The sequence below is a fragment of the Setaria italica genome, chromosome I (genome assembly GCF_000263155.2).
Source record: "Setaria italica strain Yugu1 chromosome I, Setaria_italica_v2.0, whole genome shotgun sequence".
Taxonomy (NCBI): domain Eukaryota; kingdom Viridiplantae; phylum Streptophyta; class Magnoliopsida; order Poales; family Poaceae; genus Setaria; species Setaria italica.
The window spans coordinates 40,338,179-40,359,166 of record NC_028450.1 but is presented as its reverse complement, the minus strand read 5'-3'; the positions used below and the strand labels follow the sequence as shown (position 1 = coordinate 40,359,166).

The following is a 20,988-nucleotide window of genomic DNA, read 5'->3' as shown; positions in this document are numbered from 1 at the left end:
CAACTAGCAGTCCTCATGCCATCATTGATTCAGATATATGAGCCATTTCTTGCCACATCTCTGCTGCTCTTTCTGTAGACTCGCGACTCCAAGAGACAAGATTGTGGAAATATGACCCTGGTGATGGCATGCACAGAATGATGTTTCCTTTTGCCACCATTTTGCAGATAAAAAAAAAAATACCTGAAGCACTGCTGCTGGAAATGGGTAGCACTGAAGTCCCACTGCCTGTGGCTGTGCCGTCACCTGAAATCCCAGCTATGAATGAAGGGTCAGCTCCTGCAGCAACTGCTACTGACTCGAAGCCAAAAAAGAAGATCTGCTGCGCGTGCCCTGATACCAAGAGGCTGAGGGATGAGTGCATCGTTGAGCATGGGGAATCTGCTTGCACGAAATGGATCGAAGCTCACAAGCGATGCCTCCGTGCTGAGGGGTTTAATGTCTGATTCTTGTCTAGTCTCCTGAAGATGTTAAATTCGCTTTCATGGAAGTCACAGAGCAGGTGTGACAGAAACCGGGACTCCTATAGATTAGTTGCCATGCTTTGCATGCTGGCCTGTCCTGTATGATCAGCGAACCAATTGCCCATTTTCACTCAAAATAAAGTTACTGATAAGTGATGACGGTGTGGTCATGTTGAGCAATTTACTTAATGTGTTTTCTGTGCTTAGAATGGGATGTAACAAACAACTTATCTTGAAAAATATGTAGTGATGAAACACATCGAGGGTGAGATTCTTGAAATTTATTTGCTCATCATCACAATGCTCATGGTTTCCATGGCATGACCATCCTTATTATCCCCTCATCCCTTTCCCAACCCCAATCAATTACAACTCAGCTATGAACTTCACGCCTATCAACTACTAATTATTTTCTACCTGCAAACACTCTCCCACCACCTTCTCATCCATCTTTTACATTTTGTTCAGACTGTAGCTAGACATCAGGTACACAACAGTTTTTGTATGAACCTTCAGGATTTGGGCAATGGCTCCCCAGCCAAGAACGACTGGAACATCCTGAACGCCCTCCTGGGCTGAAACAGCGGCACCTCGTGCCCTGCACCCCTCACCGAAGCGAAAGTGAGCCCTTCGTACACTTCTGACCATCCTCCTACCTGCACAGACACAGATGCGCCACAAAGATGTTAGTACGAGCAAGATGATTGCTTGAACTGCAAGTGCCAAACATCACTAGAAAATTCAGTATACCTGTCCAGCCGAGTACCATGGGTACCAGCGGATCTTGATCTTCAGACCAAGATGGCTGATTGCAAACCTTGTAGCGGTAACCGGGACAACTGAATCTGTATCGCCACTGCATTTTCATCAAGTGAAGAAGTGTTATGCTCACTGGAAACTTCTCTTCTGCATCTTAAGTATAATTTGCTCACTTCAGATTCTTCAGCTTACCTGAACACCCATATCCTCACTCCAGTTTTCATCAGCATCTTGTAAGTTGGCAGCATGGAGAACTCTGAATCTTGCCATGTCTTGATCAGCACATCACTGTCAATGTTAGGAAACTTATGCGTCAATGTTCAGAAATCCAAAACAAATTCGCTGTCTCTGTTAAACAGCTGAATGCACCATTAACAATAGAATGAAAAGATGTCAGGGAAGAAGCTATGAAACCTGCAGGCAGTCCATCTGTAGGGGATCCTCGTTGTGTTTGCATGCATTGCCTTCTGCACGTCCAGCCTGTTGTAGTACTTCTCGGCGTAGGTCTCCGTGCAGGGGTCGTAGCCGAAGGATCGCCGGCGGATGAGGGTGTTCTTGAACCTGAGCACGGTGGCGTTGGCCCTGGCCGCGGCGCAGGACGGGGTGTAGATGCTGTACTGGTCAATGTCGCCGAACTCTTGGTTCATGGCGTAGTTCATGGCACGGTTGCAGAAGCGAGAGATGTTGGTGCTGCTGAAGTTGCACGACTTGAGGATGGCCTTGTAGGTGCGGTCGGAGATCATGGCGTGCGTCCACCAGTAGGTGACCGTGCCAATGTTGTCGTAGTAGTTGTCAGTGACTGCATTGCCTACCTGGGGACAGGAGAAACATAGTTTCTTTTTTATCAGGGCAAATTCACATTTGGGTGAGAACAGGAGGTGAAGCGTAGCATTTAGAGTTTCAGGGTTTGCTCATGTTTCATGACACTCACAAGGATTCCCTTCAGGTTGATGAAGGGGTATGGCGAAGCCCTGTTGTACTCAACAATCTTCCTTGCCAGTTGGGGGACGTAGTGGCCTGGAACCAAGGGTGGAAATAATAAGAACAGATTGTCACAGTTTTTTTTAGTTTTCTTCAGTGCGGTAAAAATTAGTACACTGAATGAATATGTTATACAGTGAATCACCAGTGGCAGACTTACCAGCGTAACTTTCTCCAGCTATGTAGAAATCCCGGTGCCGATACTGCGGGAACCGTGACATCCAACTGATCAAGAACTGCAGTGCATCTTGAGCTGCACCGAATGATTCATATTGACATGAACCGAGACTTAGTAACAGCTAGTGATGTGGTAGTTTCAAGATTCAGTCAACAAAACGTTAAAAGGATCTGCGCTGCATTACCAGTTCTCTCGTCGCCTGTTGTCTTGAGATCCGAGGTGGTGTTGGTGTAGGAGAAGCCGACCCCGGCAGGCGATTCGAGGAAGAGAAGGTTTGCTTCTGCAACAGCAATTGTTGCCGTTCTTTGCATCAGTCACTGACTATGCATCACATGACGTTGGCAGTTTCTTTTGAGGTCAGGTCACCTTACCTCTGTTCCATGAGTACTTGTTCAGAAAGAGGCCTGTCCCGTTGGGTTTGATCCGGAACGGGCCTATTTCTTCAGATGCTCCATAGGCCACCGAAGAGCATCCAGGACCTGCCCGAAGGATCAACTTTGGTGTTCTTAAAACTGTTCCACAGTGTTCTTTTATCGTCAGTGAGAAATGCAGATGTAACAAAGAACGATCTGATGGCAAGGAGAACAACCATGATGTTTCGTTCTTGCAGACAAAAATTCAAGATTCTGTTGGCATATCAAATCGGAAATGATTAGGTCATCTGTTCAGCAAGTACCGCCGCATCATGGCACGACTGGCAGAGGCTCAAAGTTGACCTCCATAATGATGTTGAGCAGGCAGCAGATAGTAGCTTTAACGATTACACAAGTAAGGCATCTATCTAGCTTCAGAGGCATAGTAGTATCACTGTTCAAGTTCCAAATCCCTCAAGATAGTGCTACTGCTAGCAATATTATATTAAAAAGCTAGAGAAATTGGAGCATCCATGAAAGGTTGAGGTCGCAGCACTGGCAGCAGAAGCGTGCACCGCCCGTTCTGCCCTTTCACTGCACTGCACCACCCCGGCCGCATTTCCCAATGCCCCACCAAGTCAAAAGAAAACAAGCCATCCATGGTGGCAGTGGAACCCAGATTTCTGTGTGCCTGTGACTCTGTGCGTGCCGCCTCCCCTCGGTCCCTCCTGTTGCACTGTACTCCATTTGTTTTCCCATTTCCTTGTATGTGTAAAGGCGACCCATGGCCAGGAAAAGGCCACAGCAGCCAGCTTGTTGTGCCTTGCACTGCCGATGCCGATGCCACAGGGTACAGGCGGAGGCCTGTGCCTGTGCGTGGGGCAAGGGCACTCGTTGGTGCTTAGCCCGTGGCTTTACCCGGCGCGTGATGATGACAGGAGACGAAGCAAAGGGAATAAGAATAAGCGGCTACGGCTTTGGTGTGGGCGAGACCCAGCCAGCAGCAGCAGCAGCGGAAGATTACGATAAAACTACAGGGAAAGGTGGTGGTGCCGCCCTGCCCTGCGCCGCATGCACGCAGCTTTCGGGTCTCAGCAGCAGCAGCATGGCACGGCCTCATCATTTCGCTTCCGCAGCCTCGGGCCCTTGCTCGCAGACGGCAGGGCAGGCTCGCGGTCACATGAGCTGAGACTCTGAGAGAGAGTGGGCTGAAGATTGCGCCGATCTCAAAAGGACGGGTTCATTCATTCATTCATTCATTCATCAGGAGGCAGAGGCTGCCGCTGCGGGTGGCGGCCTTCAGGTTCAGTCATTCAGAGCGAGCCTCTGAATCTGGGGAGCCGCAGCGATGAGTGCTGCATCATCGCTCGCGACATGGGTGGGATCCGGGGAATTTTTTCGCTACTGTTGTTGATATCAGGCGGGCCAGGCAGGGTGACGAGGACGACGCCGCGCCAGCACAGTCGACAGCTAGCAGACGGCATTTGAATAATGCTACCAGTGCAGCAGTCGTGTGTTTTTTTTACTGGCAAAATGATCAGACTGGGATCCAAGAAAACCCTGGTTGGAGGTTTGTAATTAGAAGAGCCTGAAGCATGAATCATTAGCTTATCCCTTGATAAAAGAATGACCGCAGCACGCATTGGCTTGGGACATCAAGAACAATCTCGGCATGCACCACCTCTATGGCTCTGACTATATGCATGCAGGACAAAGGGAGAGATTGGACGCCGGAGAATTAATGTCAAAGAGTCCAAAATCTGGGATAACAGTTCGTCAGCGAGATCAACGGGGCGTGCATGCATGCCATGTCCGCTGCTGGAGTCAACGCGCGTGCGATCGCTCTATCATACTCATAGATCAATGCTCACTGTGGAGAAAATCCTAGGTCATAACCGGATTAGATCTTCTGCTAGGAGCTTACTTAGCGGCAAGACAGGATAAAAGGGACAGAGTTATCATAGCTCATGTCAATGATGCCATAGCATGGATGGTTAAGGCGTTAAACTTCTACGGTGTCACATGCATGCATCTATGTAGAACAGCAGGAAACAAACACTGCAGAAGCGACACCATTACGAGTGCTGCTGTCTGGTGATAGTAAATACGAAAAAGCTCGACAGTGCTTTTGGCATAGGATAGGACCTACTAAGGCAGACAATAGTGTACTTAGGCTTGTCAGGAATTTATTAGTATGATAGTGCCATAGTTTATTACTGGTAGCACTGTAGCTTATCCATGCTCTGCCAAGGATCACACTACCAAAAATGAAGGTTTCCTGGCCCTAATCCAAGGTTTTGTCCCTCTCTCCATCACACCAGTGTACCCTAAGCTTTCATGCCAAAATGCCAAACAAAAAGGGCAAAACACTGCCTGCACGTAGGCAGCAGGCAGCAGCTGATGCTTGTTCAGGCAGTGGTCACGTCTCTTCACACATTTACTCCCGCCATTTACTACTACTGCGCCGCACCCCTGTACCCCGTACGTACGTGCCTTAAACAGCGGCCACTTGCTACGTAAAACTCTGATCAAAACACAAGTATTACCATTGTTGATGCTGTTTTCTCTTCTGTTTTGTTTTCAAATCACGTGCAATTAGACGTTCATCAGGTTCGTGTTAGAGGAGTGCTTACTTCTACTAGAAAGGAATGGAATGGAGCTTTCCGTTAGCTTGGCGTGTGACAAGAAGTTTGAACTTTGAAGTTTGTGTCAAAAGCGTTGGAAAGTTGCCTTGCTGCCTATGATCCTTTTTAAACTACTCCAAAACGCCAGCAAAGGTAAGAGCTCTCATGAAAAGACTCGTGCCAGGTACTGTCTGGTCAACAGTCAACCGACTAGGGACAGTAAGGAGTAGTATGATGGTATAAGATCATACAGGCATCAGTGAAAACCAACATTAAACTACTGTCACCTGGTAGCTACCATGATTGCATGAAAAGAAGATCATTTGCAGCGAGATGCATGAAAACGTTTGCAGTTCAAAGGACGGCAAGAGCGTGTGACGACGAAATGAGACGTGCTATAGCTTGCATATGGACAGCGAGCAATGCAAAGATCACTGACCTCCGTTGAGCCAGAGCACGAGGGGCTTGCTGGCCGCATCGCCGTCGGCCTCGGTGAGCCAGTAGAAGAGCGCGCGGCCGCGCTCCTCGTTCACCGTCACGTACCCGGAGTACTGCGCGAACGCCACCGGTGGCTGCCCCGGCAGCGCCTCGACGCGGTCGCCGACGCGGGCCCTCTCCTCGCACTCCTCCACTCCGGCGCCGGCGCCGGCAGCGGCGGCACCTCCAGCCAGCATCACGCAGCTGGCGATCACTACCAGCAGAACGCCCGACACGACAACCGCCGCCCCACGCCGCCGTGTCGTCGCCATTCAGACGTGCCACGGAGGAACGACGGCGACCAAGAGTGGCTATACCGCCGGTGTGCAAGGTAGCCGTGGAAGAAGGCGAAGCTAGCTGCACACGAGCTGCTGCCTCCGTATTTATCCTCGGAGTTCGCCGCGCGCTCGGCTTGTTGCTAGTGGCTACTGGCTAGTGGGTGGTCGTCGTGGTAATAATGGGGCATTGGATCGGGCGAGCTGGTGCGCGGGGGCATTTACGCTGGCTCTGCGGAGGAGGGGAGTGCATGGGGGGAGGGGGCGGGGCGGAGGGGGCAGGTGAGCTACGCTACGCCGCCATTAATAGTCCTCCGACCTTGGCAGCTCAGCAGCTCTCTCGGCAGAGGAGGAGGAGGGGAGAGAGAAGACGACGGAGAAGAAGAGAGCGCCAAGCCGCCTGCTGCTGCGCTGGGGCCGTAGGGATGAGATGACCAAGGCCATAAATGCCACGCAGACGCAGAGAGGAGGAGAGAGCGCTCTCCTCTCTCCTCTGGGCTCTGGCTACACACATTCGGTTTCCCTCGTCCTCACGCCACCGCATTATAGGCGCGCGCTTGTTGGGTTCGGTCAAAACAAAAGATGCACAAATGTCAAAGGGCATCTTCCTGGTGGCCTGCGATGCTCACTGATGATGGCCTCACTGTGGAAGCTTCAAATGCTTCATTTGCTTGGCATTTGCGCAACTCCTCCTGCAGATTATTGGGAGCCGTTTGTGGAAAGTGTGTGCTACTATCGTTTACCCCCAAAGAAGAAGGCATCTCAGCATCTGCTACTACACGTCACTCGCTACTGAGCACTAGTAAAGGACGACATCAGATCGAGTAACAGTGCCAGTAAGCGTGCTTAATTTGGGTAAACAAAAAAAAACTCTAACTGAACCTTACCTTCTGTCTTGCTGAGGATCCTTGAATCCTTGCTGCATGCATAGGGTCATTTTGTTTCTCTCTCGGTACGGTACAGGTACAGCTAGCAAAAGTAGCGCAGAGTGGTACGTCGCAAGCAACGATGACAAGGCGAGGAAACGTGAGATGAGATGGATCATGGATCGCCTTGCCTTGGTAAGGAGCGAGGAAATGGCTAGTCAGCTGCTAGAGTCCAGATGCAGCCAGCCTTGGATGGAGCCTGCAATTGGCTAGCTACCAGCTGAAGGTTACCATTACTAGTGTAGTATAGGAGTATTGTGTAGCGCTACTGTTTTATGCGCTAGCTGTCCCGATCAAACAAACATTTATACGTGCTGTGAAGCCCATACCAGCCATGCCATGGTGTCATCCTGCCCTATCGTCACGCTCAATCAAACGACGTAATATAACCCTCCTATCTCGCAGGAGAGAATTTCTTGGAGGAAGATACGCAGGTTCACATGCAAGATACAGTTTACACGGCTGATGGCGTGGCCGTGTAGCAGCGACAGCTCGCCTACTACGAATCTTCCAATCCCCTTTCACCATACCTGGGCAAAATTCAATTTCACCCACGAACACAGCGGATTCCATTCGCCACTCAGTGTGAAGAAAAAGGCTGTGCCTGTGCCGCTGGGCGGCAACAACTGACGCATGCAGCGCTGCAGGTAGCACAACAAGATCGGCACGGCGCCGCCCCGGGGCGGGATTTAAAAACCATTTCCCCACGTCGCCGTCGCGGCTCAGCGACAACCCTCTGTGTGTGTGTCCGACGTTGACAATTTGACCGGATAGAAAACCAATCCCTGCTGCCATGTGGGCCCAATAATTTCTTAAGCTCCGGAAGTTACACCGGCCCGGGTGATGATCTCTCTCTCTCCCCCTCGGCGGCATCTCCCGTCGTGTGTCTCCTCGCGAGGAGCAGATGAGAATGATGCCGCTGGCACCCGTCGCGTCTCGTCATCAATGGAGTTGCTCGCGGTGATATTGTTTGTTAATCGCATTCTGCTGCCGTGGGGAGGGTCAGTGAATGGTCTCGTGATGAAATCGTAGATTAAAATATATCATGCTAGGTGTAGACAGGATGCATGCATTATGCTCTGTCATTAACGGCCTAACAGTTTCCCGTGTGGAAGTGCTCGCTCGCTCACCTGCTGTACTGTGAGCATCTCTCACTCGCTCTGCTCAGAACGCAGCCTTGTCGGGGTGCCATGCCTGCTAGATTAATCCATGGTGCTTCTACTCTCTCCGTCCGAATTATAAGTTATTTTAATTTTTCTAAAAGTTAAAACATTTCAAATTTGACTAAATTTATACGATAGAGTAATAGCATTTATGGTATCAAATTGATACCATTAGTTTCTTCATTAAATATATTTTCATGCCATAAATTTTTTAATCTTCGATCAAACATAAAATTATTTAACTCTTAAAAAGTTAAAATAATTTATAATTTGGAATGGAGGGCTCGAAAGAAGGGAGAGGTTTCTTCCTGTCCGAGATGCCACTGCACTCTGCGGCCCTGCAGGCCTGTACTCGCTTATCTCGCGGACCATTCGCAACGTCCAAACGCAAGGCTACAAGGGTAACTAGACATGCATCATCTATTCATTATCTCCTCTAAACTCTATCTTAATTCTTAACGTGTAGAGTACTCTCCCCGCCCTAGGTAGATCCATCCCGCTCCTTTTTTTTTTCACTTTCTTTCCTTGGGGTCGGCCTCAGTGCCTCACACACTGTCCCAGCTCCCAGCCAGGAACAGGAACAACTATGCTTTGTTTTGTTCTCTGAACAATGGCATGGCACTGTGTGCCTGTCTCACTGTGTGTCTAGAGCATCAGCTGGGATCAACGAACAGGGTACAACAGCTAGTCGTTTTCTCCATGCTCATGGCCTCACTCGAGACTGAAAAGGCCCCTAGGATACCTGCAACAGCCACATAATTACCTGAGGGATCAAGCTACAAAACATAAACAACTAAGCATGTGCAAGTTATACACTTATACTGAAGCTACTTTGGCTAATATACACCAGTGTAGAGTGTAGACTTGTACAAGACAAATGAGCCAGGCTAGCAGCATCAGGCGGATAGATGGAACCCTACAGAAAAGGCTTTGCACGACAGTTTTATGATGCGCCGTATGGTAAGGCAGTAGCTGGGGACGGGTGCATTGCTTCGAGGGTGCAGCACTGAAATGGGAGCTGCTGATCTTTGAATTGGATTGAAGTCGTTGCATGGAATTGATGGTGAGGATAGGAAAGGACTGAGGAGTAGCTAGGGGTCCTGCAGATATCTCCAACTTTTTTCAGTTTTTGGATAGCTGAAACCTGCTTTTCTGCTTGCCGAGGTCAAGGGGAGTGAAGGGGGCCTCCATTTCAAGTAGTGTAGCGACCGGATAGGTCCGCATGCAGGTGTTCGGCGCAAGAATTTAATGCCGATTTTCTTGTGATATTTTCGGTGTGCATTGGTGGTGCTAGAGCTTCATGTTGCAAAGGGTTCCCGGCTACCGACGCACAGACCGTCCAAACTTGATCTCTTCATGATCTTGGCCCCACATGTCAACGGTCTTGTGTCACTGTCTTACTGACGAGGCCCATGGGATCCGGGAACCCAATTGATTTGCACGCGTCGATGGGGCCCATCCACCAATTCTCCACTTCATAGAAGAACAGTAGTGCATACAGATTGTTCAGCTCAGACTTACTTCAGATATGAAAACTAGCTACACAATGGAAACCAACTCTGCCATTGCAATGCAAAGATACCAGATCAGAAATTCAGAATGTGCACCTACCTGAAAAGCACCGAAGCAGCAAAATACAGGTCACTGCTGGCTCGCTGAGGCTGATTTCCAGCTCTATCCTGGGACGGATGGCTTGCATTATTGCTTATTAGTCCGGCCGGGAGGGTACGTGTGGCACGGCCTTCAGCACCGTGGAGGCTCATGATACCACCAGAGCAGCCCGTTTCTTCAGAGTTCAGGGAATGCATGATAGAAAGGACACATGGATGGGAGCTACTAGATGGGACGCGGATGGAAGTACGCTTGGTTGTTACTACGATTTGAATGCCTGGATGGAAGGGGCTCGCGAGGACACGTCCTGCAGAGCTAGGCACTGGACGCGGCGTGCCCACAGCACACATGCGCATTCATCCCCCGTCGCAGCTCGCAGTCGCAGGCACATCCACATGCGTGCACGGGCGCCGGATCCTGAAAAGGAGGCTTTTCCTCCCCGAACGATACGGCGGGGAGCCGGGGATCAATTCATCAGCCGGCAAGGCAAGGCAGCGACGTACTGCTCCGTCTACTGTTGCGTGGTCGGCGAGGCAAGGACCCGTGGCATGGTGCGCCCCGTTGGATGGGCACTACAGGCTACACAGCGCTCTCCGGACGTGGAAGCAGCAGGATCCTCCAGTCCTCCACTGCGCCACGGCAGAAGTTATAGCCCTCGATCGGTCGTCGTCGCCGTCGCCGTCGGCGCCATGAGTGACCGACCGGTCGTCGAGCGAGAGAGATCCACACGGGAACACGCGTGTGGCCGAGGGACAGAGACAGCCCAGGCGATATGGACCTTGCCGTGGTCTGCCCGGCCGGCCGATCGATCGATCGAGAATTCGAGATGGGTGACCCATGACCAGACGCAGGTTTCGCGACCGACCGATCGATCGATCACACAACTGTTGAACTGGCAGTGGCAACGACTGCCAAGTCTTCGTATAAGAACATGTGTACAGTTTCTCCGCAGTTCTGTGTGTGCATGCACGATGCATCTCAGCGCTGCATGCATGCGTTGCAAAGGGATTCGACAGCCTGGTGCATGCACGTACGTCGCATGCAGATCTGTAGACAGTAAACGAGTAAGCTTGTGTGGTACGCGTGTATTCTTCGCAGTATCTTCCGCACGTACGTACACGTATACACGTGCCAGAGTAGACCAGCAGCAGGCTGTGTCCTTGCACAGTTCATGGCGGACAGCTTGGCCTGCTACATACGAGCAATGATGAGCACTGGTCACTGGCGGGGCTGCACCTGCACGCCTAGCAAGCAAGCAACAGCGTGCAGGCACCACTGTTCCCGTTGGTCCCAGGCTCCCAGCCCTCGCGCGCCATGCAGAGCCATGGTGGTGGCCATGCATCTGCAGCTCTGCTCCTCCACCCCGTGCATGTTCGTAGAGCAGCGCACAATGCCGCTTGGTCCCGAACAAGACAGCCAACAGGCACCGCGTGCAGTGCAGCGGTCTGCAGATCACGCATCGCGCGCCGTGGAGGTGGACGGCCCGTGGCCCGGCACCGGCTCCAGCAAGTTGAGCTGTATGACAAATTGACGAGACGTGCTCAAAGGCAAAGCTGTGCAGGTAGATCTGCGTGTGCGCTCTGGACTCTGGTGCCTGGCACGCGTGACCGAGACGGCGACCGTGTTGCGTCCACGTCAGCCTCCACCTGCGCATCTGCTGCGTTGGCGAACGGAGCGGGATCCCGTGGCTGGGTTGCCATAAGCCTGTAGTAGGAAGGCCGCGATGCATGCGCCAACCCAGTCCAGTGCAGCAGTGCTCCATGCCTCCATCATCATCCTCGTCGGCGGCGCGGCAGAGTTCGTTTCCACTTCCACCACCGCCGATCGGATCGAGCGGCAGCGCCGTCGGTTTGGACTTCAAGACCAGAAGGCTTCTGCTCCGGAAATTCGGCCCAATATTCCTAAAGGAGAGACTGGGCCGAAGTTCTTGGTCGCATGGTGGGCGGTTTGCTCTAACTGTCAACGGGCCGGGGCTCGGGAGCGCATTCGGCCGGCCAGGTATTCGTTGGCGAGGCAGCGCGAGCGGTGTTGTCCGCCGTCTTCTTCGTGCGCTCTTCCTCCTAACCTGGCGACCGTCGTCGGTGTTGCAGCGAGGCGAAGTGCCGTGGCGCCAGCGGGCCGCGGTGGAAGCGGGGAAGCAGAGCGGTGAGCACCCCCCGGCACGCCGTTTAGTGGAGGGAGGAGTTGAGGCGTGACCGCGTGAGGCACGCCGGAGCTGTCAGGGTTTGTCGACTTGTCGAGTTTTTTTTTTTTTTGAAAACCGTGACTTGTCAAGGTGACTGTGGGCTGGACCGACTCGGTGCAGGTGTGTGGTGGGCTGGCGGCGGATGGGTCGTGGTTCTACTGACAACAGTTCCAGTACCCCATAACGCACCTGCTGCAGCACTGCACTGGGCATGGCTCGGTGGCAAACAGGCAAGACCCGCTCGGTGGAGCAACCTTCTGGTTTGTCTCTCGGCTGTTTGATACACGCTCATAAAATTACATGTCACATCGGATATTTGAATACTAATTAGAAGTATTAAATATAATCTAATTATAAAACTAATTATACAGATGGAGTCTAATTCGCAAGACGGATCTATTAAGCCTGATTAGTCCATAATTTGACAATATAGTGCTACAGTAACCATTTGCTAATGATGGATTAATTAGGCTTAATAGATTCGTCTCGCGAATTAGTATAGGGGTTCTGCAGTTAGTTTTATAATTAGCTCATGTTTAGTCCTCCTAATTAGCGTTCGAACATTCGATGTGACCCCTCCTAAAATTTAATACCCCGCATCCAAACACCCCCTCTATCGAAGATTAATCGGAGAAATTTGAAGGATTCCATAATCTAAGGATTGTGAGGTGAAGAACAGAGGCAAGAACTGAGTGGGGAAAGTTTCTAGACTCCTCACACTCTCGATCCTTCTCTATCCCTAATTTACATGTACAACCCTTTTACAATTTAGTCCCTAATATACATGGTATTTACACCTCAACACTCCCCCTAAAGATGGGCAAGCACATCATGTAGACCCATCTTGCTACAAAACGTAGAACAGACTTTTTTAGGCAACCCTTTAGTTAGAACATCCGCTACTTGGTTGGTAGAAGTTACATATGGCAAACAAATAATCCCTTTATCAAGCTTCTCCTTAATGAAGTGTCGATCAATTTCAATGTGTTTGGTTCGATCATGTTGCACCGGGTTATTAGCAATATCAATGGCTGCCTTGTTGTCACAATATAACATTAAGGGCTTGCTTTTAAACAACCGCAACTCCGTTAATAAGATGTGTAACCACAACAGTTCACATACGCCATGTGCCTTGGATCGAAACTCAGCTTCAGCAATCGATCTTGCAACAACACTTTGTTTCTTACTCCGCCATAAAACTAGATTACCTCCAACGAAGGTACAATACCTAGAAGTTGAACGTCTATCATCCAAAGAACCAACCCAATCGGCCTCGGTATAACATTCAACTTGCAAATCTCCATGACGAGTATATAAAATACCTTTCCTAGGACAACCTGTAAGATATTGTAAAATCCGATACACAACATCCATATGTGAAGATTTAAGATCATGCATAAATTGACTTACCACACTCACAACAAATGCAATGTCAAGTCGTGTATGAGAAAGATAAATAAGTCTTCCAACTAACCTTTGGTAATTCTCTCGATTCACTTGAGCCCCCACTTCTTTGCTTAAACAATGATTTTGTTCAATAGGCGTAGTTGCAGGTCGATATCCAAGCATACCAGTCTCTCTTAACAAATCTAGGACATACTTCCGTTGAGAAAGAAATATGCCCATAGGACCACGAGAGATCTCAATTCCAAGAAAATATCTTAAATGTCCCAAATCTTTCACTTCAAACTCTTGTACAAGATATTTATTTAACGCTAAAATCTCAGCTTAATCATCCCCAGTAATCACTATATCATCCACATACACAACTAGAATTGCCACTTCACCTATAGCATGTTTATAGAACAATGTGTGATCTGCATTGCTTTGAAGATAACCTCTTTTCAACATTCATTGTCTAAAATGATCGAACCAAGCCCTTGGTGATTGCTTCAATCCATATAGGGATTTATGCAAGCGAAATACCTTCCCTTTAGTTTGATTTGTTTCAAAACCAGGTGGAACATACATGTATACTTCCTCATGAAGATCTCTATGTAGGAATGCCTTTTTCACATCCATTTGATAGATGTCCCAACCTAAGTTTGCAACACAAGATATAAGTGTTCTTCAAGAATTCATCTTAGCCACCATTGTATCTATCCACCTTCCCTTCAGGTGTATGTTTGATGGTGAAAACCCATTTACATCCTACTGGTTGCTTACCTGGTGGGAGATCTATAAGCTCCCAAGTTCTATTCTTCTCCAAAGCTCTCATCTCTTCCAGCATTGCTTCCTTCCATTTAGGATCCTCTTTAGCTAATTTCCAATCATTGGGTAAGGTGGTAATAAAACTTAGAAATGATGGGCTACAATTTTTGTAAGAGATAAAATTGGCAATATCATGTTTATGACCAACATAATCTTTGAGACGTGCTGGAATATTGGAACATCTAGTTGGGTTTCTTAGTGCGATAGGCAAGTCATTTTCAAGGGAAGGTTCAGTAGATAATTGATTTTCACCTTGCTCTAAAGTGCTAGTAGGAGCATTCGGTGGACTAAGAGAGTTTTCTGGATTAGTACCTGGTTCACCATGCAGAAGGGGCTCTATATTCTGAGAAGGCAGACTAGTCTGCATATCTTCATGGCAAGAATTATGACTACCATTATTATTAATTTCCTCCCCCAACTTAAAGTAGGGTTAACACCATGGGAATCACCTAAAGTGGGAACAAGAATGGAGCCCACAAGAATACCTCCATCATTACTCTCCCCCTCTTGTTGCACTTCAGGAGGGGACAAAGTAATGTCAATATTATTGGTTGGTGTCGGTATTTTATAACCCCTACCGAGGGGTATCCTGAGATAGTAGATTGGTTGGCGTCGGTGTTTTATACCCGACAACCTACCGAGAGGTATCTCGAGGTAGTAGATTGGTTAGTGGAGGCTGGATCTAGAACTTGAAGGTAAAAATAATGACACAAGACACAGATTTATACAGGTTCGGGCCGCCAGAGTAGCGTAATACCCTACGTCCTATTTGGGATGTTGTATATTGCACCCTGCGCTTGGGTGTTATTTGGTGTTGAGGATTTGATCCTCTATTGTGGTTCTATGAGGTCTTGGCCTACTTATCTAGGGATCCCTGCCATCCTTTATATACTCAAGGGGCAGGATTACTAGTCGGTTACAAGGAGGAGTCCTAGTAGGATTATAGGATATGAGTCCTAGTAGGATTACAGGGGAATCCGAGTAGGAGTCTGTCTTCTTCCATGCAAGTACTGGGATCTATCCCGACAAGCCCTCGAGCGCTTCATAGTCGAATGCAGCAGTCTTCGAGTACTTTTCAGATCCTCGCCGAGTACTTTAGTGCTTCCTGAGTAGCTGAATCTTCAATTTTCTTCAAAGCTGTCATAAGGCTATGGTGTGCTCAAGCCCTTAATTGTCTTGATTTTGTAATCTTCATCTTTGCTGATATGATATGGAGGGCGGCAAAATTCGCACTCCATATGGAGTAGCTCCCAAACCTTAGGTTGAATCGAAGAATCAGGCTGAGGGTCAATAAAATCTTGAATCTTCTTTCTTTGTCTTAAAAAAATCAACTGTTAGGTGTAGCTTATCAGCCCTCGAGCCTTAGAATAATTAAATAATCAACCCGAGGGTCTTTAGTTTTCACGCAAGTCATCATCCGAGTTGTATTGCGATGTCCAGCCCCCGAGCTTATGCACCAGGTGAGCCGTAGAAGCCACATTGAGTAGTTATTTGGCGCTTAACCCCCCGAGCTTGGAAGCTAGCTGAGCCATTGGAGATATTCCGAGTAGTAATGGGCGCTTAGCCCTCGAGCCTGGGAGCTAGCGGAGCCATTGGAGGTACGCTGAGTGTCCTGGAGGGTCGTCGCCGAAGCTTGACCTGAAAAAAAAGATGCATACATTATGTAGCATATTGTAGAATTTTGAAGATAGTATCAAAATTTATTCAATAATGAATGTAAATGTTTCGTGTCATGCTCTTGTTTCGACCATATTTTTCCCAAATAGTTAGCCTGTTATGTTTAGCCTCTCAGTCCCTATTTAGCCATTGCCAGCGTGTGAGATCTTTGTCTCGTGTACGCGTACTGCTACTGCTGCTACGGAAACCTTTGTCTCACGTCCTAGCGTTTAGGCATGACAGAAGATCCGAGGCTTTCACGAAACGAGGCGTGTTCTGCTGAGTAGATTAACAACCGCTAAGAGAAGATATTTAAAATCAGTAGTTGGCATTGCGACAAAAACACTGCGCGATTGCGCGTAAAGTAGCCATTGAGACTTTTCTGCCTTTTGATGAGGAGAGCGCGTGTTGCCGCGTATAGGATTTGTGTCTCCTTAGGGTGTAGCCACTTCGAGCCTCCAACATTCAGTGCGCCAAACCTGTGGCCATAGCCTCCGAAATTCGATGTACCAAGCCTGTTGGTGGAGCTTCCGGAACTCAGTGCACAAAACCCGTGGTTATAGCCTCCGTAATTCGGTGTACCATGCCCATAGCTGTCGGTTAACATGCCCCAGGAATAATTGGCAAAGTGTAGCTCTGAAGGATAATTCCCGTCGAGAGGCGTACACAAATAAGTAGTCGGCGCGTTGCCCCGCATGCGAAAAATAAGCCTGAAAATTATGTAAAATAATTCAAAAAGTGATTTAGCTTGATTCGTGGACAATTGTCGACGAAGCCATGACGGTCATCGTGAAGCCGCGACTATTGTTGATGAAGCCGACTAGTTGGAGTCGATTGCGACTAGTTATCGACGGTGTGAAGTCTGCCCTGACTACTAATTTTCTAGTCGAGTAGTCGAAGTAGTCGTCGGCAACTCGGCATTGTCAATTGTTGGTGTTGTTACGAAGCACTTGAAGTCTTCTGGTGGCCTCCCATGTGTGTGTAGCATAATTCCACGAATTTCCTTGGCAAGGGAGTCAGCTGAAACATGACGAGGTTATTCCGCCTGATCCTTGTGTGTGTTGACCGATACTGACTCGGAGTTGCTACAGTACCCTGTAAGATTTATTCCTTTTCGAACTCGACATGGTAATCAGTCAGTTACCATGATTTGTACTCAGAGTTCTGATCAGATCAGACTCCATCTTGGACTTGACGCTGCCCACGATACAAATTCCACCAGTCTGAGGCAGATCAACTCGCTGATCTTGCTTGCTAGTCAGCATAGGACAACGAACGCGCCGCTTCGACTTGATTGATCTTGATGATGAGGTCCTTCAAGCTCGCTCGATGATCTTAACGATCACCCCTACCTGGCGCACCAGATATTGGTGTTTTATACTCGGCAACCTACCGAAGGGTATCCCGAGGTAGTATATTGCTTGGTGGAGGATCGCCGGACCTGGAACTCAAAGGTAAAAGCGATGATACAAAACACAAATTTATACAGGTTTGGGTCGCCAGAGTAGTGTAACACCCTACGTCCTGTTTGGGGTGTTGTATATGGCACCCTGCGCTTGGGTGTTGTTTGATGTTGAGGATTTGATCCGCTGTTGTGGTTCTATAAATTCTTAGCCTACCGATCTAGGAACCCCAGCCCTCCTTTATATACTTCAGGGGACGGGATTACTAGTCTGTTACGAAGAGGAGTCCTAATAGGATTACACGATATGAATCCTAGTAGGATTATAGGGGAATCCTATTAGGAGTTCGTCTTTTTCCTTCTTTGCGGGTGCCGGAGATCTCCGATAGTTGGGCCATAATAAGATTCATATTCCCGAAAAGTTACATCCATACTAAAAATCATATGGACACGAACATCTGTAACCCTTTTGAGGGGGCGAGTAACCAACAAAAACACACTTGAGAGCACGAGGATCAAGCTTGCCAACATTATTTCTGTAGTCGTGAACAAAACACAAACATCCAAAAACTTTGGGCGAGACAACAAAGTCATTTGAGCCCAAAAGTAATTCAGCAGGAGATTTATTATCAATAACACGAAGAGGCATGCGATTTATTAAATATGTTGCAGTCTTTGCTGCTTCCCCCAAAAAATTTAGGAACATTCAAAGTAAACATCAAAGAGCGTGAAACTTCAAGCAAATGTCTATTTTTAACACCATTTTGTTCTGAAGTGCTAACACATGTAGTTTGGTGTTCAATGCCATTTGAGGCTAAGAAGTGTCCAAACTCCTGGTTAATGTACTCAGTTCCATTGTCAGAACGTAAAATTCTAATTGTTTCCCCAAACTTATTCTTAACCATGGCAATCAGATTTTTAAAAACGGAGAACACATCACTTTTATGTTTTAGCAAATAGAGCCAAGTGTAACGACTAAAACCATCAATAAAATTTACAAACCATCTATGTCCCAAAATAGAGTTGACTTCACAAGGCCCCCAAATATCATAATGGATAATCTCAAAAGGTTTACTACTCCTTCGACTCAAACTAGGATACGGGACTCTCGTATGCTTAGCTAACTCGCAAGCATCACATACAAGAGCTTCCTTTCGACAAGAACCAAAAAGAGAAGGATAACAACAAGACATAGTAGCAAAAGAAGGATGTCCAAGCCTGCGATTAAGTAGCAACAACTCTTGACATGGAGATATTTTTGTTGCAAGTGCAACTTCATCACTTCCTTCATCAAGATAATAGAGCCCATTATGCACAGTCCCAGTCCCAAGAATCCTCCCAGTTCGTATCTCCTGAAAAGCACGATGAGAAGGATCAAACCAACCCCTACAATTGAGGGATTTGGTGCTTGAGCTAACAGATAAAAGATTAACTGGAAAATTAGGAACATGTAAAACAGGTGACAAGGACAAGATTTTGGTGCACTTGACAGATCCACGACCTGTTATAGGAACTGTGGATCCATCAGCTACCCGCACCTTATCCTTACCTAAACAAGGTGTATAGGAAGTGAAAATATTAGATGCTCCTGTCATATGATTAATCGCTCCGGAATCAGTAATCCATGGCTTGGATTGTGTTACAAGTGTATGGGGTTTCATACCTTGGGATATGGCATGAAAACTGGAATCAGCTGTGGAGGAACCTTTGGTGGGAGACAAGCCTTCTGAGATCTTGAGCTTGATTTAAACTCCTCAAGAGCTTGCACATCTACTACCTGGGATTGATCTTCAGATGTAGTGTTGTTTGCTTTATTCAACTTACCACTTTGGGCTCCCCCTTGCTGAAATTTTCCCTTTTTCCACCCTGGTGGAAAGCCATGTAACTTAAAGCACCTATCAATTGTGTGCCTTTCATCACCACAATGATCACACTTTAACTTTCCATTGCCTTTACCCTTCAGAGATCGGACAAAGCGCATGTTTTGCATGGATAATGCTGCACGATCACCAATTTCTCTTGAGCTGTTTGCTTTGGATTGTGCTAGTCTTGTTTCTTCCTCTAGGACACTAGAAATAATATCATCAAGCCCAGGCCATTCTGCTTTAGAGAAAATAAGTTGACGGCGAAGATCAAACTCTTCATTGAGGCCATCAAGAAAAATCTTCCCAACAAATGACTGAAACCAAGTATAATGAATCACCATATCTTTCTTGTCAAGTGGTTCAAAAGGGTGGTAGTAATGCAAGTCCCTATACAGTTTTTTAATTCACATGCATACTCAGTCACAGACCTTGCACCTTGCTTCAAGTGCAGCAATTCATGCATAACCTGGGTTGCTTGCATCTTATTAGTTTTTCCTGAAAATTGTGTTTCCAAAGCAGACTTGTTTCCATAGTTTCAACTTGCTCACGGATTGCTGATTCCATACTACCCAACAGCCACACGAGCACTCTATCATTAATCTGTTTAGCATCTGTGCCACTCCCTTTATCTTCCCTTTATCTTCTTCTCTATCAGTAGCAATGAGCAACTTTTCATAGCCATGAGAGCCTAGAATTAACTTGGCTTGTCGAGCCCAGCTAACATAATTTTCTGGTCCTGACAACTTTACAGGATTAGGCTCTAGAGCATATTTGAAAATTTCTGAAGTCACCTTGGGCTGCTCTATTATTTTGCTAAAAATCTCACACAGCTTTTCAATACTATTATCTTACTTTTCCCCCATTGCATTGGCTTGAGAGGACGACACAAGATCCTCACGTGTGGCCTTCACACATGCATATGCAAGCCACTCAGCACTACTAGTTGTTGTTTGCCGTTGCTTGAAGCCACGCAAATGGCAACCTGCTGCTACTGTTGACAGAAACAAACAGAGCAAACACAGCCCGCTAAACCACGCCTGTCCTGCAGCGAATCAGCACACACCAAACCACAGATATTAGGGCTCTCTCACGCCGAACCCCCAAGCGGACCTCCGTCAGTTTTGTCCGCTAAATCGAGGAGACGAACAGCTCCTCCACAACCACGTCTTGCCCCCAAATAGCGCCTCCTGATGCCAGGAACACAAGCAAAATCAGTGGAAATGGGATGGAATCCACAGGATTAACCTGCTCTTGATACCATATCGAAGATTAATTGGAGAAATTTCAAGGATTTCATAATCTAGTGTGGTGGGGTGAAGAACAGAGGCAAGAACTGAGTGGGGGAAAGTTTCTGGACTCCTCACACTCTCGATCCTTCTCTGTCCCTAATTTACATGTGCAACCCTTTTACAATTTAGTCCCTAATATACATGGTATTTATACCTCAACGGTCTCCAACGTCTTTGGACCGCAAATGCGACGTTTTTGGATCATGTAGGTGTGTTGGTGTGGAGAAGTAGATCTAGCGTGCGTACTAGGGTGTGAGTTGTCGTGTAGTATCTGGAGGTGTGTCCTGTCCTGTTGCATACATGCGTGATCAGGGATGTACCACAGAGTAGAAGCAGGTCCAGCGTACGCATCTGGAGCCTGCCGGTTGTCGACGAACCCCGAGCATTGTCTGTGCGTAGTTTAGGGGGTGTTTGGATACGGGTACTAAATTTTAGGAGGGTCACATCGGATGTTCGGATGCTAATTAAGAGGACTAACATGAGCTAATTATAAAACTAACTGCAGAACCCCTATACTAATTCGCGAGACGAATCTATTAAGCCTAATTAATCCATCATTAGCAAATGGT

General features: G+C 47.8%; 2 protein-coding genes across 2 annotated transcripts; both read right to left on the bottom strand.

The window, feature by feature from the left end:
- Positions 1 to 708: 708 nt before the first annotated feature.
- Positions 709 to 6,618, bottom strand: LOC101780187 (serine carboxypeptidase 24). The gene is made up of 9 exons (XM_004954154.4): positions 5,799 to 6,618; positions 2,754 to 2,861; positions 2,567 to 2,662; positions 2,365 to 2,457; positions 2,155 to 2,240; positions 1,638 to 2,035; positions 1,416 to 1,511; positions 1,215 to 1,320; positions 709 to 1,120 (listed from the first exon to the last, which is right to left on the bottom strand). The coding sequence occupies exons 1-9, from the start codon at positions 6,106 to 6,108 to the stop codon at positions 977 to 979; spliced, it is 1,437 nt and encodes a 478-aa protein (XP_004954211.1). The 5' UTR covers positions 6,109 to 6,618; the 3' UTR covers positions 709 to 976.
- A 10,745-nt stretch (positions 6,619 to 17,363) lies between these two features.
- Positions 17,364 to 20,517, bottom strand: LOC101756543. The gene is made up of 2 exons (XM_004955199.3): positions 18,929 to 20,517; positions 17,364 to 18,617 (listed from the first exon to the last, which is right to left on the bottom strand). Exons 1-2 carry the CDS (start codon positions 19,469 to 19,471, stop codon positions 17,895 to 17,897), a joined length of 1,266 nt encoding a protein of 421 aa, XP_004955256.1. The 5' UTR covers positions 19,472 to 20,517; the 3' UTR covers positions 17,364 to 17,894.
- Between the last annotated feature and the right edge of the window lie 471 nt (positions 20,518 to 20,988).

Coding starts and splice junctions, on each gene's coding strand:
- LOC101780187 (XM_004954154.4), bottom strand. CDS start 6,108: ATGGCGACGACACGGCGGCGTGGGGCGGCGGTTGTCGTGTCGGGCGTT. Junction 1,321..1,415: donor GTGAGGATATGGGTGTTCAG/GTAAGCTGAAGA, acceptor ATGAAAATGCAG/TGGCGATACAGATTCAGTTG. Junction 1,121..1,214: donor CATGGTACTCGGCTGGACAG/GTATACTGAATT, acceptor GTGTCTGTGCAG/GTAGGAGGATGGTCAGAAGT.
- LOC101756543 (XM_004955199.3), bottom strand. CDS start 19,471: ATGGTGATTCATTATACTTGGTTTCAGTCATTTGTTGGGAAGATTTTT. Junction 18,618..18,928: donor TTTTCATGCCATATCCCAAG/GTATGAAACCCC, acceptor CGTGCTTTTCAG/GAGATACGAACTGGGAGGAT.